Source organism: Cardiocondyla obscurior, linkage group LG24, assembly GCF_019399895.1.
Source record: "Cardiocondyla obscurior isolate alpha-2009 linkage group LG24, Cobs3.1, whole genome shotgun sequence".
NCBI lineage: Eukaryota > Metazoa > Arthropoda > Insecta > Hymenoptera > Formicidae > Cardiocondyla > Cardiocondyla obscurior.
The window spans coordinates 655586-673357 of NC_091887.1; the positions used below are offsets into that span (position 1 = coordinate 655586).

At 46.6% G+C, this 17772-nt stretch overlaps 1 protein-coding gene across 1 annotated transcript; it reads left to right on the plus strand.

The window, feature by feature from the left end:
- Positions 1-95: 95 nt before the first annotated feature.
- LOC139111451 (uncharacterized) lies at positions 96-17700 on the plus strand. Its single transcript, XM_070671742.1, has 7 exons — positions 96-464; positions 658-829; positions 11867-11927; positions 13858-13929; positions 16422-16561; positions 16638-16789; positions 16964-17700. The coding sequence occupies exons 2-7, from the start codon at positions 706-708 to the stop codon at positions 17033-17035; spliced, it is 621 nt and encodes a 206-aa protein (XP_070527843.1). The 5' UTR covers positions 96-464; positions 658-705; the 3' UTR covers positions 17036-17700.
- Positions 17701-17772: the final 72 nt, after the last annotated feature.

Below are 17772 nucleotides of genomic sequence, written 5' to 3' on the forward strand. Positions count from 1 at the left end.
TTATGACTGAAAATTATTGACTACAAAACCGGGGTTTTTTTTAACAAAAAAATAACGTAAAAAAAGCAAGGATGAAAAATAGCGCGTCGCGCGCCTTCTGCAGTTTCTGGCAAGATTAAAAATATATCCCGTGAATGTATATGTGTAAAATAGCAAAAGGTTACGCGACAAATGTGTGCAAATCCCTTTGTTAAATTAATATCCTGGCGTGTTCCTGTAATAAAAATGTTATTCGCCCCCGAGGGGCACGTGGCGCAGAGCCGCAGGAAATTCGAGCGTGGAACGGCATTTGCGCAAGTTCGGACTTTCCCTCGTCGCGGTGCCGGCGATACGTTTAGTTTGCCGCGAGCTTTACAACGGTGAGGGACTGTTTTATAGACCGTCGAGAGGGTTTGTCATTTTGTCCGGCGAGAATTCAAAGTAATGCGACACGGGATATAAATATCGTCGGATCGCGCCGTGAAGTAAGAGATCATCTTTCGCGTGGGCACAATTTTAATTTTCCTTTACTTTACGTATAGTTTGTCTTTAATATTGTATCATGTAATGTCGCAATGCGTATGTTTCGGCAAGATTTTGTGCGTAGTCTAAGAGAACGCCGATAAAATGTTCAGGGAGGATATTTGTACTGATCATATGACGATTGTACTTGCGCAGGATCTCTGTGAAAAGGCGCATCCACCGTGCGGATTTATCACCCGTCCCATGATAACGCAAACGAATAATCTCACGAAAGATCCCATTGGCGATATGTCGACCTACGAGAGACCGAGCGACGCTCATCATCTGTCGACGATAACGAGAATCGTAGGAGTATCTACCGCTATTGGTGAGTCCCGATAATTTATTTCATACTCGATAGTAACACACTTTCTCTTCCTGTTTTTTTTTCTTTTTAATAATTATATAGCGATGCTATTTTTGAAAATATAAAAAGAGTAAAAAAATTATCAAATATTATCACGTGCAATTAGTAATACTATTAATTATTAAATAGTTAAACGTTCAAAAATTATAGAAGAGAGGAAGGATTAGCAGCGCGATATTACAAATTACGTATTAAAAATAAAAAGAAGAAAAGGAGAGAGAGGAAAGTTTCGCCGGATAAATATTTCATCTCGAGAAAAAAAGCGGGGCCGTCGAAATGAAAGCGATTTTCTTTGCCGCTTCGAATAAGAATGGTGATGGCGCGCGAACACCACGCTTTTCATTACCGTTTAGAGAAAGGAAAAGATAAAAGGGTTCCGTGTCTGTCGCCGAGGCTTTTTACACCTGCTTAATATTAATGGGTCGTTATGGCCGAAGCAGCCCGAGATGAATATCCTCGCGGTCCGCCCGCGACGACGAGGGTGGGTTTTCTCGTTTAAATAGTCGCGCACATTATCGGATTCTTACGGAAGTTCTAGAACGCGCGGCGCTCCTTATTTCCCCAGTCGGTCTGAATTCTGAAGAGAGCTCCTCGCGAAAGAAGCAAGTCGGGAAGCAACGGGCACGAGGGCGTTTTAACTTTGTCGTTAGATAAAAATACGTGTCCACGAATGCAAAAGAAATATCGGAAATAAATTTAATTCTCCCTGTTCAACGCGTTTAATGTGCTAGAAGTGATTGAGCGACGGCAAAAATCTTCTAATGGACCACCCACCGTCAGATTTCGACTCGTATATAATAAGCATCTCCCTTCGTTTCGTTTCATCCCCCGTCTATTTTTCTCGTCGCGGCGAACAATAACGAAAAATACCTCCCCGTGGTCCATTATCTCCGAGCGAGAAACGGAGGTTTCTGGACGCCGCCGAAACGCTTTGCGTCGCGACGCCGCTGACTCACCGTCTATCGCAACCCGAGGATTAATTGTTTGCGACAGTCGCGCTTCGCTTCGGGAGTCTCTTAATTGATAACACTTATGTCCACCCCTTCGGGGGGAATGACGGTAATTCACGCGTACGCGCGTGAACGGGTCATCGGATAGATTAATTGGGAGGGAGGACCTCAGGCGAATGTGACGTTTAATTACGTGCGATTTTCGGCGCTAAATCGACCGCGGAAGATCGCGAACTGTTAACGAAATCGCGAAATACTCGCTGGACCTTTATTTAATTACTTATTTGTTTTTTTTTCTCTTTTTTTCCTTAATGATCGTTGAGATTTTTTTCTCCCGCGATTTTCTTCCGCGACTATTATATAATTTAATGAACGACACACGCACTGTTTCCCTCAAGTTTTCGATGATTTGTTTCGTCCGTTTATTTTCCCCGTTCGCCGGCGCGTTAAAAAGCTCGCTCGTTTTTAATTGACTCGCGGAACGCAATATTTCACCCCCGGCGAGTGACGTAATGAGCCACGGCACTTTTCGCGATTTAACGCTGCTCGCGGAGGAATATTTTTTCCTCCCACCGGAAGAATATTCGTGGTCGATCGTTTTTTAAAATACTTTTTTTACCCGTGTCGCGTAATAATGTCACGCGCGATGCTTGTTTTGTGACACTTTTATCGCGCCCGTTTCAATTTGTTTGCGCGACGCCCAGCAGCCCTGCACCTGCATGTACACACGCGTTAATCCGTGCACAATGGCCTGATATTTATTGGAAAATTTTTTTTTAATTGGTTGTTTTTTTCCACGCCGCTTATTAAGCGCGCGAGAATCAAGCGATCGCAATTCATTTCGCGCTATCTGCGACCGCGTCCTTTCCGAAAGCAGCATCCGACAGCGCATAAAGGGCGACACGCGAGGACAATGCGACGGCGATTGCTCGAGTGCATCTCGGCGACCGCGAGCTTGAAATCGCCGACAGTTCTACGTGAAACGGCCGTTATTTATGCGCTTGAGACGCCCGCATTCGCGATATTTTCCGACCTTTTTCCGCTCAACCGGGAGAAAGATCACTCGGCGAGCCGAGGATGAGGAAGAACGAGAGGGAAAAATAAAAGGGGAATTTTGCTGTTGATAACGGCGTAAATCTTTAACAGTTGTCATTTTTTTTTCTTTTTTTTTTTACCTCCAAGGAAGAAATCCCTCGTCAGCCTGTCGAGGAATCCATATTCTACGTGCTCTTGTCTCTCGTTCTTTTTTGTAGCATATTTTTATGTGATATTCTCACAAATGGAACCTTCTCGGATCGCGTTAGCGGATAAGCTCGCAGGGACTCGCAGCTCTACGCGAATTCACAGCTTTCCGACGGGCGATCGTAGTCAGACCCGCTCGCGCGGATATAAATATCACCGGGCTGTTTACGTGCGGCTGGCTATCGGCATTTCGTTATCTTGGCGCGGGCGACGGCACGGAAAAGCCGACAGTCCACCCCCGATAGCTGCAACCGGAAAACAAGAGGTCTATGCACCAAGTCATCCTTTTCCTTCCCCGCCCACCCTCATCCGGCGCGATCGTGCCGACACTTTGGACCAGATTGTCGATAAAACCCCGTTGATTTACCGCCGAGGACTCGTCGCGGCACCCCTCGAAACAGACACCCGGAAAAAAAAAAAAATCCCGCGAGGTCGGCTCTCGTCCGAGGAGCAATCTCGCATCACGGCGAAAAGTCTCACCGCGAACTTACAGAGTTTTCCTTCGATTAGCGTCGCGAAAATTTGAGCGACCATCGCGCGACTGACAATCTCGTAATAATGAAAGTTTCCGGGGAATTTCGTCTTCCGCGTTTGCTTTCTTCCGCGGACGAGCTCCGGAAACGACGTGCCCGGCGTCGCTGCGCGATGATACCGCGTCGAGATAATCTCGCGCGACTTTTCGGGCGGGGAAAAAAGACACCGGCGTGTCGCGAGTAAATGCAGCTCGACTCGACCCGCGGAGCTTTCAATCAGCTCGTAACTCGTCGTAACGAGGACACAAACCGGAGGGAGGAATATTTCGTTACGCGTAATCCGAGAGGCGGCCTCCCTCGCGCGTTCAAGGTTCCGAGTTTCAGGGATTCGCTTATCGGGCTTATCATCTCGGGGTGTTTTCTCGAGCCGCTCGTTTTCTTTTTTTTTGCCGCAAGAAGTCTAAGAGATCCCGGGACTTCCGCGTGCAAAATTTAGGAATTAATAAAGCGAAGGACACAGAGGATGACGTTAGGTATAGCGAAAGGGTTGGCCCTCTCATCCGCAACGATCCGCGCGATCTCGCATTCGCGTACTTTAATTAGTTTCCGAGAGTCTGCGGTGGGAAACGGTTGCATCGTCGAAATCGCTGCCGCAGCGCATCCTCTGAAATTATAAACTGCACAATCGGATTAACCCTGCTTGCTCTGAGCGTCTCCCGACTCGTTTACAACGTAAATACTACGCGCCGGACGGCGACGCGGCTCCGTTTTCGCGTTTTCATAATCTGTCGCGCCGCACTTGCGGCAAGCCCTTCGCTCCTGGCGGGTTTGAATCGTCGAGGAAACGAATTAATAACGCATCCTATATTCATTATAATTAGCAGTTGCGCGAGAGCCGTGTAATTCACTCGTTCCATCTCGCATCTCGTAAATCAACTCGTCGTAGAAATATAAATAGAATAAATTGAATAAACGGGAATTAATTGAATGCGAATCGCTACAAAAATCCACGCTTCTCTCTCGCTCTCTTAAAATTCGCGACGGAAATGTAAAACGGCAATTAGGCGATCGGCGATAATTTATAGCCGCCCGCACCGAGTGCGCTTGCCATTCGTATCGAAGCGTAAATCACCGCTAATTTGCGCGACGCGATTACGTCGGCGAGAATCAGTCGCCGGTACAAATTACATCCTCCATTCGTGCGCCATTGGTATGTGCATTATGCATTCGCGCGGCACATTCGCAGCGCAGCGAAAACGGATTAAACGCGCCACGGCCGAGATTGCCGAAGCCGCGTTTCCGATCAGGTCCGTTCGGATTCGAATCGCGTTGGCAGACAGTCGTAAATAAAACGGCCGAATATTTTTTTTCTCCTCCCTTTCCTTTTTTTTTTTTTTTTTTTTTTACCGTGGATTTAAACTTGTCGAGACGTTCTTTGTCTCTCTTCGTCACATGCGTAAAACGATCCCGCGGAAAACTTACCCCTGGAAAAACAAAAAAAAAAAGAAGACCGGAAGTTTCAAGGCAAGTGGAACGACATCCTGAAACTTTGTCGAGGGTATCGTAACGTATGGGGACGCGAAGTCTCTCTGGGTGCAGCGATTGCGAACTTGTGTTAACGCGAATTTACAACGATTCCGGACGCTTTATTCCCGTGATCTCTCCACCGCGACGAAATGTTACAGGCGTTTCGAAGGTGTCGCGGGCACGCGGGCGAATCGATTTCCGTTCGCGAGATGCTCACGGTAGATATCGCACTTTGCGACTTGTTAATTAACGCGGCACGCCAAAAATCTCATTAAAATCTTCCGATGACCCGGGCGTTTTCTTCATTCCTGCGTAAGATTCGACATGACCCAAATTACTTTTGCAGGAAAACCGAAATGACATTTTCCGCGAAATTCAGAGACGGCTATGTTGCAACGAATTATCGTCGTATTTTTATTTCTCTCTTAACGACGCAAAAAAAAAATATCACATTTCCGTCGTCACCCTTTTTCCGCCCCCGTCCACTTCTCGTTTTATTTGTTCCCCTTACTGTTTCACGCCTGTGTCCGGAAACGCGCGACTCGATAACTCTCCGCAGTGTTTTCGTACAATAAGTCAGCCACTTTCGTCCCCTCGGTCCCCTTTCCTGGTCTAGGAAAAGCGCGAACAACGCGTACGCCCGACCAACGATTTAATCTCGCTAATTAACTGGCGGCGGGCGTTCTCCGACTGCCGCGAAGTCTCGATTAACGGACCTTCGGAAATAACGAAAGACTCGCGAAATACTCTTACTTGTATTATTTATTCCGGGAAAAAAAAAAAAGAAGAGAGCGGGGAAAAATCGCGGTTTTCCTATCTCGCCGGGTGTTTCTTCCTCGTTGCCTCTCGCGTTCGCCGGCGTGGAAACCGTAGCCGTAAAGAGATAATACCCATCTTAGTTATACCAGGGTACCTTCCAGCTTCGGTCCGTGCGAGAACCCGTTTTAAGCGCATCGCGGAAATACGCGCGCAGCTGCGAAGCTCGCGCGGGTTGACATACTGCGAATCATAAGTTTATATCCTCGGGGGCTCATTGCAGTAAAGTTTGAAGCCGGCGGCGGCTACGAGAAAGGGGGAAGAGAAGCCCCGGCTTCATCCCTTGTTTTATTAACATATAGGGCACGCGCAAGAACGCAAACGCCGTCCGATAATAAGAGCTCTTGATGGAATTGCCCGCCGATTTTCTTTCCACCCTCGACTCCGGGCGAAGAAACAGCGGCGCGTTATATGTATTCCCATTTACTGTCGTAAATCGAAAGATTAATGTTTTAGCGCTGGGATTTTCGGTCCCGAGTATCTTTAGAAAATCAATCCTGTTTGTGCACACGCGAGGAAAAAGCGTGTATCGCGAGAGAAAATTCTACTTGAACGTTTCTTTTTTTATCGCTCCTCTTTCTTCTTTTTTTTTTTTTAATAAAGTCACGAGGCTCTTTAATAGATTTAGTATAAAAGATTTAGCTGCAAAATTAAATATTAATTAGATATGATTACTTTAAGAAATTTATATTTTGCCGTCAGGAGAGATGGAAATTTCCTGTTCTTTTTCCCGTCAATAAGAATAATTCAACGCGCGATAATTTAATTTATAGCGCGAACGACGGTAGCCGGAAATAGAAGCGAGGTGGTATAAACGAGGAATCGCGCGTTTTTAAATTTCCACGTTCTCGGGTATTTCTGCGGTTCGTTGACTCTCTAAAAAAAAATAAAAAATAATAAAAAATAAAAATTATCGCGAAATGCACACGTCGAGATGTTACGATGATGCGCGCCGACGCGACGGTTAGGTGCATTTTTACCGCTCGACGTAAAAGTATTTTTATTCAGTCGCATAAAAATATCTGCTGTAAGAATTCGCAATCAAAAATTAAAGGCGAAGGCGACAAGATGCGAGAATTTGCGGAGCCGTTCGACGTTCAACGTCGAACGTCTCGTCGATTAAATCTGCATTAGGAATTTACGCGGGAGCTTGCACGCGAGGAGGACGGCGAGGGATCGCGAGATGCGTTCATTTCATAATACGTGTCGCGTCGGGGCATACGAGGCTGCTCCAGCGAGCCAAAAATGTTCTCGAGCACTTTGGGAATAAACTGCGAGTCACCCTCTTCAATTTTAATTCCGACGAGAGGTGCATTTGTTACACCCTGCTCTGTCTGCTCTTTCTCCCGCCCTTCGCGCGCCCTATCGAAAGCGCCGGCCGTGTCGCGAATATACGAAATTCGTCACCGCTGATTAATCGCGCGCCGATGCGCTTTGCGCGCGACGCAAAGAGAGTAAGAGGCGGACGGGGAGATTGTACTACACGGTCAGGTACCAGTTCGCGCCTCCGGAAACGCTTTTCCCAAGGGAAACCGCCCACCCGGCGAGCTTCGACGAGCAGCGGGATTTAAAATGCGCTGAAAATTATGACAAATATACTCCGGTATCAGCGAAAGATATCGCGGACACCTCGTATCTCTCAAAGGCAGCCGCCCCAGAGGCGCATCCATCATTTCGCGAAATTTCTTCACCCAGTTCTTCTTTTCTCGCTTGTCTCTTTCGCGATCCGTGGGACTTTCCCGAAGGGGAGTCGCATCCGTTCACACTACCCCCCTCGTCGTTTCGCGCGCGACGGGAAACTTTTCGCGTCGCTCGTCACGATGTCGCAGGACAAATCGAATCGTCGCGACGGAAAACTCGGCGAAACTCAATTTCCATCGTGTGCTCCGTCGCCGGAAACGTTGGACGCATGCGATCCTCCCGGCGACGGCCGCTCGAATGCCCTTCGATCGCCGCGAATTAAATTAACTCCCATTGAGCCCCCCCTCGCGTGTTCACCGCTCGTCCCGTAAGATCCACACGGCGGTGCGATAAACTTGCGCGATTTCTCAGCATCGTCGGTAAACCTTCGCGGAGGGAAGCCCTCTCTTAAAACGAGCCGATTGCGGATCGCGAAAGTCGTAATCGAATTGCTGCCCAGGGCGAGCTACCCTCCTGGAATTAGAAGTAAAGGCGGAAACTTCTTCCGTTCTCACGCTGAGAATTTTTATTTCTTCGCTGTTCAAAGAGCCGTCGAATCGGCCTCAGGTGCGCGAGGAGGAAACGACTGTTGTTTCACGCGATATTCGAGAGTGATTCCCGCCCGGGCGTCTTAATTATCTGCGCGGGCTCGCCCCCATTCCGGGCCGACCCCTTCGGCGGCACGAGTGGTGTATTCGCGGCTAATTGCATTACCAGGACGCCGCGTCGGAAGACCTTGGCGTCGCGCCTCTAATTGAACCCGCGACCGAGGTATTTCGGATTTCTCCGCCCGTTAACTTCGCGCGAGCTCGAGGTAGCCGCGAACGAAATGGGAACGGCAAGGGTTAAAAAAAAAAAAAGAAAAAAAGAACGGGAAGGGAAAACCTTTGCGATCGCAAAATAGAAATCCGATCGCGCCAATCTGTCTTCGTTTCCGCGACGGGGGAAGAAATTAAGGGAGAAAAGACGACCCATCGGGCCACTATTCATCCTTAGGGAGCCCTAAGCTTTGTGCCCTTTGAATGCACCACGTCTCGTCGTCATTGTCTACGTTTCTTTGACTACCGATCCGCGGACTCGGCCGATTCGATATCGTTGAAACGTTTACTTTAACGTCTCGCAAATTGACCTACCTTTGATTGTTTCGTTATAGTTGAATCGTCGCACCGGTGACGTATGACGGTCTAATGTAGGTACATCGTGCCCGTTCGCGGACGAGGAAACGGTCCCCCGCGTCCTTTAGAGATCTAATTTCGAAGAAAAATGATTGGCCGACTTCTCCTCGGTGGAAGGATAATGGATATCTTGGCGGAGCATCTTGAAGGACAATACGACCCCGGAAATTCACTCGCGACGCAAGCCAATGCGACCGCAGGTGGTCGATTCACGTGCCAGTCGCAGGACCACCGGCCGACAATGTCCTGCCGGAGAACACGGTCGAGGATACGTATCCGGTGTCCTTGCCGCTTTCCGGAACGATCGCGGTGATCGTACGTCTCGCACGCCGGTCCAGAAACTTCAACGTCGACCCCGCCGCAAATCCTTGAAGATCTCATTCCGCTTTCGGGAGCTCGAGCCAACCGGAAATTAACAGAAAGAACGTGAATTAAATTAATCGGACAATGGGGGGTTTCGCTAGACATCTCCCTTCCCGTTTCTCGCGGCGAAGAATCATCGGTGTGCCTTCAGACCGCGCGGAATTCCGCTTCCTCCGGCGAGGTCCCGAGCTCGTAAATACGTAAAGCAGGCTCACAGACGGCTCGCGCGCACACAAATACCAAACAGGGAGCCCGGATAAGGAGTGTAAAATTTTTCGCGAATATTTCCTCGCCGGCGACAGACGAGTATCCCAGCTGCGCATCGCCAGCCGGATATTCCTTTTATTAAAGTTGCGTGACTTCGTCCTCTGAATAATACATCGCCCGCGCGTTTCCCCCAAATTCGTCGGATCCACGAAGCACGGCTCGTACACACGGCAACACACGTCGTCGTCTCCGTTGTGTTAAGTTTCACGCGAGAGGGATACATCGTTTGCGCTTGCGGGCCGAGAGGCGATAATTGCGAAACTTCGCTTTTGATCTAAAATAATTCAGTGCGAGGGACGAAACGCGAGAGCTTTGCGAGAGAGGGAGGAAAAGGCGTTGGAAAAAAAAAAACAAAAAAAAAACAAAAAAGCTGGGAACGAGGGGTTAACAGCATGTGTTCATTAACATAATCAATGACCATATAATGCCAATCAATTTCGCTGGATTTTCCGACCCGGGATGATCTTTTCCGCAGTAGATTCGCTCAAATTACTACTGAACGCTCGTCCATTAAAGTTGAAATGCCGCCGCTTCGACGAGGGCTTTCTTAAAATCGTTATTGTTAATTGCATTTGCAACGCGTCGCGTCACGGAAATTCCCCTAATGGGTCGCGTAATTATTTCCTCGCGTGCAGGTTATTTCATTTCGCAGGGCCCTTTGATCGGGTCCACTTTGCAATTAGACCCTTTCACGGACTACTTTTCGATATCTTTTCCGTCGCTGTCTTCCTGCGATTTCGGCCTAGTATTCGTTGACCGAACCACGAAGACAAAGCTGAAACGCGCCGAAAGAGAAACCGATATTTTTTCCAATTTAATCAATCCTCTTTTTTGCGACTCTAACGCGGAGTTAAAATCGAAATCGCGCCTCGATGGGCTCGAGGATTGAATTTTGAAAAAAAAAAAAGTGCTGTCGAGAGCGACAAGTCGCCTCTCTCGTCGGCTCGTCACGGCGACGGATTGATAGAGAGCACAATTCCCAGACAGATCGGAGCACTTTCAGGTATCGTCATGCGCTTGTCACCGTTGTTTGACACCTTGGACATTATAACGGGTTCGCGATCTGACGACTCTTGTCACGCGTGACGACCAAATCAAATTAAGAAATCAGCTTCGACGTGGCCCGATAACCGATTCTTCTATTCAGAAATTCTCATCACACACCCCGATTAAATCAACGTCAAATTGAAAAAGTTTTCTTATAAGAATGGCTCAGCGGTCGGTTTTATATTTTTAATTTAATTTTTTTTTTTTTTAGCAATTTTTATCGCAGACTTAAATTAAATTTTTATCCAAATAAAAAGATTTTTTTTTCTTTACATAATAATAGCCAACCGATTCCGTCGTCTAGATTTGTGGCGTACATTTTCGTTGAGTAATCGTCAAATTAAAAATAAAAATCAGTTTGACCGATCGCGACTTTAAGGTAACGAATCCGCTCGCAATTAGCTTCGCGCGTCGTAACGAGGACGAGCTTCTCTTATGAGCGATCGTTCCTCATACATTTCTCCCGACACAGTCTTCTGACACGTACAATTCACCAGGGGGCAATTACATCGATTCAAGATGATCGGCTTTGTCTCGCGACGCTCTCCCCTTTCCACCCTCCTCGTAGACGTTCAAGTCGACCCGTCGTTTCGCGAAGAGAGAAAGAAAAAAAAAACATCTCATTCGAAGTACGAATCTGCCGCGTATCGATTTTCTGTCAGACCAGAATACAGCCGATCTATTGTGCACGGCGTGTACACCTCTCCCTGGCGTGTACAATAGAATAATTTTATATTTGCCGAGATTAATGCCGGACTTCTCAATGTACTCCCTCATATGTACGTTCGGTACCTTTCGATATTGCTCGCACGGTTTTTTTCTTTTTTTTTTTACTCTGAAAATTTATCTTCCCCCTTTTAATAGAATAACGTATGCGGATGCGAGACAGATACCTAGACTAGACCGCCTTCTCCCTGTCCGTCTCGGCAAGTGCCGGACGTTATCGCAAAAATAATATCGAGCAGGGAAAAATCTCAAAATGCATATGCGTTCACACGTTTCGAATACATAATATCCGAGGTGTAATTAATGCGCTGGCATGTGCGGAAGCAGGAGAATCACCTGGTCCCGCCAAGTCTTCCGAGATGTACTTGCCGTTCGCAAAAAGGTCAGGTGGCCGCGCGGAATAACATTTTTCCGGAAAAATTCAGAGTTGAACGAAGCATCTTAAGGGAATTGCCGCGTCTTTTTAGAGCGACGCCGGAGAAGAAATCTGATCGCGAGATCTCGACCGAGCGTCTCGCGCTTTTCACAAATATGTCGCGTGTTCCACGCGGATTCCGTGCGTAAATTACGCGGATATCTCCCAGGGTGAAAGATAATACCGAGAGAGAGAAAGAGTGAGAGCGAGAGAAAGGTCGATGCCATGCCGGGGATATTGGCATCCTCTGGACGCGAGGCGTTCATCAGGCGGGTCGGCGAACGCCAATCTTTTGATCCTCTTTCTGTCTGTTGCAGTTGTGTGCGGCGTCGGCGCGGATGTGGCGTACCACCGGCACGTCATGGGGCTTTACGTTACGTGAGGATAATTCAACATGCGTATACCGTAATTCAATTCACGCATTATCAACCCACCGTTATCGCGCAAAAAGCGCCGGCCGCCGTCGCGGAGATAAACGAATCGGGAGATTCCTCGGTAGGGCTAATCACCCCCCGCGCGAACGACGGCGCTTGAAATCGGAATGGCCGATCGACTCGAGAAATTCGATTTTATCCGCGATCTGAGATTTTCTTCCGCGTCGTTCCTCTTAATTCGCCGCTCCCTCGCCCGGAGACGATTATCCGTCGGTTCTGCCGAAGACGGCGAATTTATCGTCGTGTATTTTCTCGGCTGCGCTTGACAGGTCCCGGCGCAAACTGTTAAAATCTCTCCATCGTCAACGCGCGTGTTTGTCTGACCTGGAATTACGTCGCTATTCAACGCGGAAAAGTACGGAGTCCCGACCGCACGACAATTTCGCAAGTTTTTACGGACGAAAGAGGACACTCGGTTTCGGACAAATCCGGGAAGAACGACCGCAAATTCCGGCCACGAGCAAGTCCCGGCGTGTACGAGAGAGTTCTCTTGCTTTCCCCGCGAATAATAACGCATTCATGCACATGTAAATTATTGAGCGCGCCCAGCGGCGAAGTAAAGGATCTTACGAACGTGAGAGAGGCCGAGCAGGAGGGTTGTTCTAATTTGTACGCCTCGGTACTTCGCGTTATGAGACTTTACATCTCGCGTAGCTTCACCTGCGCGTTTCACTTCCCGTACCTCGCCTACGGATTCTCGCGCGCGGAACACGACGATCTGAAAATCTTTCCGATCGTCGGCCACTGCGGGCAATTTACTTTCGATCCGTCCCCGAGAGATCTAATTTTCGCGGCGATCCGATTATCAGCACCGGAAGCGCGATGTCTAAACGAGATTATCTTTAAGACAAGGTATTTAGCCGGGGGAAAATGGACAGGCTGACAGTCTGACAGTTTCCGAACGTTAACGTACATACATTAAAATATCCTTATAACTTGTTCAACAGGATCCGAGGTTCCTCCGCTCGGCGTTAGACACGCGGAACTTCCCCCGTAAACTCGAAGCGAAATTATTTCCAATGCGGTCGCACCTCGTACGGTCAATAAAGTTACAAATCAAAGTGTTATCTCGACTTTTTCCGCCGACTAAACGATCGCGCTTCAATCTTTTTATTTATAACGGCGCATTTATAACGCGCATCGGCGTCGGCCGAAAATTCCGTGCGATTTGAAATTCCAATGCACGAGGGAGCGATAGTGTTTGATCGGGGGTTCCCTTGTGCATCCGCGGCGGCTGCATCTCGCGATGAACAACGGGGCGGCGTGAAAGAATAAAATATCCCCGTCCACCGCAATTTTTCGCATTACCTAACGGGCCACCCCTCCCCTCCTCCCCCCCCTCCCTCGCTCTCGCGGAGGAATCTCACGCGAGCTGAGAAATTGAGAGGGATGTCTTGCATTTTTTACGCGATGCTACGTCGGCGCGCCCTTAAATCATTGATCACGGAACGACTGCTCGATGGGGAGGAGGGAAAAATTGCCATTTTTTTTCGGAAGGGGAACGAACCACCCTCGCGCCGTTCGAGGATCCCCCCGTCGGCGAAGTCGGATCACGTTCTCGCGATACTGATTGATATATGAACGTTGAAATTAATGTCCCTCGTGCGGTGGAATTTCTGCTTTATGTGTACATTTATTTGCCGTTATGCGAAAAACGCGAAAGGGAGAAAGGGTGCCTTTGCCAGGGACCGTCGAAAAGAAATTGACCTCTTATCCTCGAGTCTCTTCTGCATTCGAAATGCCGCCGTTTGGTCAGGCAGAACTTACATTTACGACGTGTATTCCGACGACGGGACCCGCGAGCTTTTCTTTATCGCATTCGGTTTCCCCAAACTTACCTTCGTTCACTGATTCCCGTGCGTTTTCTATCACAGAGCAGCTTCAGGTGCGATCTTCTTCCTGGAGGTGACTTGGGCCATCACGTTGTTCGTGCAGCTCTGCGTCAGGTATGTCTGAATTTTTGGAATTTAATTCTGTAAAAGAAAGCAAAGTGTGAGTGTTAGAAAAAAAAATTCGTCTTATTTATCTGCTCGTTCAGTCAACGTCGCTTGCGTGGAAAATAAAATAGCTACATATTTGTGAATTACGTGAAAGTTAAATTGCCAGGTTGTAACACGGGCCTCTCACGGTGAACGAGAGTGCGACCGCGGCTTTGCGAATTTGTCGAAATTCGGTCCGTGGGTGTCTATCGAGAATAATAAACCTCGACATGTCGGGGGTGAGGCGAGAGCACCCCGGGGGGATGATCGTTCAGAAATGGGTCCGAGCGAGATAACGCGGAAAAGAAGCGGTGCAAAGCCAGCCTGGCAATTACCAGGCGGGTCGGAAGTTTGCCCCAGTTTTCCCTAACGAGGGGAGCGGTGGGTGAGAATTCGCGGTGGTCTACCGGCGACTAGATAACGCTCCGCGATGCAAAGGGCGGCGATGAAGAGTTACCGTGGGCATCCTTCAGCCAGACTAATGCGTCACGCAAGGCTCGTAATAGAGGCCGTCTCGTACCTTCGGAGTTAATCGGAGATACGACGCGCGACAATTAATTAACAAGCTAGTTATTTCGTTCCCACGGGCGTTATGGGATTCCTCCCAACTTGTCAGAATTTCTGCGGCCGCGGTATCTCCCTTACCACTCTCCCTCGGCGCGGAACACGTTGATAAATTTCGTTGGGATTGTCGGCGAACTTGGCGACTCGATTGTCACGCGGGTGATCGGGTTTTGCCGTTTAAGTTACTCATATCGATCAGCGTGAGACGGCCAATGAAACGACGTCGCCGGCAATCTTCCCCAAGCTGTAACGCGTAAAAAGAAGTTGCGCGGGGGATCGACCATGGTTTTATAGAGTAACTTAGCTTAGCGATCCGTCCGGGTTCGACGCAGAAATTTATGTTCTCCGCCGACGGTGCCGTTAAAATTGTCGATCGATCACGGCGATCTACGCGGGGATGATCGAGCCGCTCCGCGGCGAGAGATAACGTCTCTTTAGATCTCTAATGGAGACATCTTCTTTTATATCCGCTCACCGCGCTCACGAAGATCCGTCAAATCTCCTCTCCCTTTCTCGCTTTCTCCGTATCACCCCCGTGCCTCTCCCTCGAGAGTAATTCAATTAAAAATATTTCCACGAATTTAATCATAGCGGGAATATATTGAAAGACGAACATTTCCCTTAATTGACCTTGCTCGAGTTTCTCGATTACTTTTGATAACGCCACTCTCGAGGAAGGTTTTGTATCGCGACCCCGCGCAACGCAATCATCTCTTTTTTTGTCGCCGCGACAAATAGGTGCCACGAAAAATTTAAACAAGCCAAATAATTTGACATAAAATTGTTCTTTTTTCTCCGCGAATTAAACGGTGAATGAAACTTCTTTTCTGACAATTTATTAATATTATTTTCGTCGTTTGAAGATTATTTGGCGGACTTCGTTAGACGGGTTTGCATTTGTCCCGCTGGTTAACTTGATAAATTAACGGCAAACTCTGGGATGCAAATGATAATTATCTCTGTAGATTTCCCTCAATAATTTCGGGGGTTATTCGTTTCCCGGCAATTTTCATCTCAATACGATTACCGCGGCGATTTCCGCTGAGTCGCATCGCGAACGCAATTGCTGCCGCGTACATATTAGGATAATGCATTTTAGTTAGATAAATGGTTTTGCGCATTATATTACCCGGAAAAATTTACAATGTAATGCAAAGCTGCATTTGAAGACAAATTTCTCTGTCTATGGGAATTCTGTTCATTAATCTCCGTGAAAAACGTTCTCCGACGAGAGAACTCAATGCGGAAAGTTGTATCGATAAAAGAAAATAAAAAAAAAAAATTGTTTTCTCGCTCTGCTTCTTTAAGATGAAGACTTAAATGGGAATTATAATTAGGACTAAACGTTGATTGCTTGCCTGCGGAGTTAAGCGGAGGACGTCGCTTTTGCAAAACTTCCGTTTATCGAATTTAAATCGGACAACAATTTATCTAGCTCTACGAATGATACTTAATTTATAAAGAAATATTCTTATAAAATATTGTTTCAAGTATCTGAAATAAATACATCTCGACCGCTCTGAAAAAGCACGGCTCAACAGTCGAGAAGTGAAATAATTTGTGGTCTCGAATCGATTGGAGTTCCAATTAGCTGCAGATATATTAATAAAAATAAAATTGAAAATAATTTGTTTTAAAAGTTAAAACAATTAAAAAATATATATAAAAGAAATAATATTGATTTATCTAAAAAAAAAAAAAAAAGAATTTATTTAATTCATTTATTTTATTTTCGCGGATGAAAAAGAATTAAAATATTGAGTCGCTTAATTTACTTAAGCTGTAAATATTTAAAACAATCTCCTGAAAAAAAAAGATCCTTCTAATCTTGCAAATACGGAGGCGCTTTTTTTTACAGGAAACTTACACATGTTCTGACGTTTTTATTCTTTCAGGAATGAAGATTCTCTCTGCTCGCGCTGCTGGTCCAGGATCCTAACGGCCACGCGGGGCTGGCGAAGAGCGTTATTTTACCTACCGTTATCCTTCGTCCTGGCGTGGCGACCCAATAAACTCTGGTTGTCCTATGTCGCGGGTAAGGACGTCGATCCCTTCGACCATATGGTTTCGGAAAAGTTCCATGAGCTCTTGACCAGTGTGTGTACTTGCAGCTGGACTGTTGGCGATCCTATCCCTGCTACATATTGCATCAAGCGCGCTAGGATATCGTGGTCCTTGCCAGTCGAATGCCGGTACCGACTCGGTCGGCGAGAGCCTGCTCAACTCCAGGCAGGAAAATTACGACCGATTCGAAGAGGTTCTGGTGAGAATCTAAAAGAAAATCCAACGAGAAGTCCGTCAGTTAATTTTTATTTTAATTATTTCGTTTTATTTTTTCTTTTTTTTTTTTCTTTACGTTTATTTATCGCATACTTACTATTATTCGTTTTTCTTATTGGCCCGTATCCATTAATTATTGTCTGTTTCGTTTCACGAGGTGACGGAAGTTCTCGACGACGGTGTGTCAGGACCAGGACGCTGTCCCGGAGACAGCGATGGAGAGATATGACACGAGCGACGGTCCTCTTGGGCCAGCGAATCCGACGATGATAGCGAGATCGAACAGAGGACGTGCCAAATCGCCACGCTGTCTTAGTTTTTGACAATATGGACCTCGAATTCGTTGCGTATCAAGAGGAATCAATTGGGCACTGAACACTACACGCGGCAAAAGCAAACGCGAATAGTGCGGGGAATAATGCCTTTAATATATGTAAATTGAAGCAGCTGTCGTGAGAGATTTAGTTAATGTAAGATTAAATGTAAGACATGTAAGGGTGAAAGAGAGGGAGAGATTGAATTTATTGATTTATATAAATCTGCGAAAGAGAATAAGTGATGTTAGATATCATATGCTGCGTCTGAAAGAATAACATACGATAATTTATGTTATACATATCGTTGATTTTTTTTACAAAACATAAGTTAATATATATACATATATATATAGATATATAAAATAGATGTACATCAAAAAATTGCATACAATTTGTTAGAAATGTATATATATTATAACAGCAGTAGAAGATTTTTTAAAATGATTACTTTTTGTAAACAGGAAGCTTTCTATACTTTAAATAATACGTTTCCTTATTTTATGTTACAATGTTAAAGCGTATAAAAAAAACTTAATATAAGATTTTCAAATAAAATAAAGATGCTTTGTGATTGCAATTTAATTTTTTAAATTATTTAATATTAGAAGAAACCATGCGCGCGCTACACGCTATTTTTTAAAAGATCCCA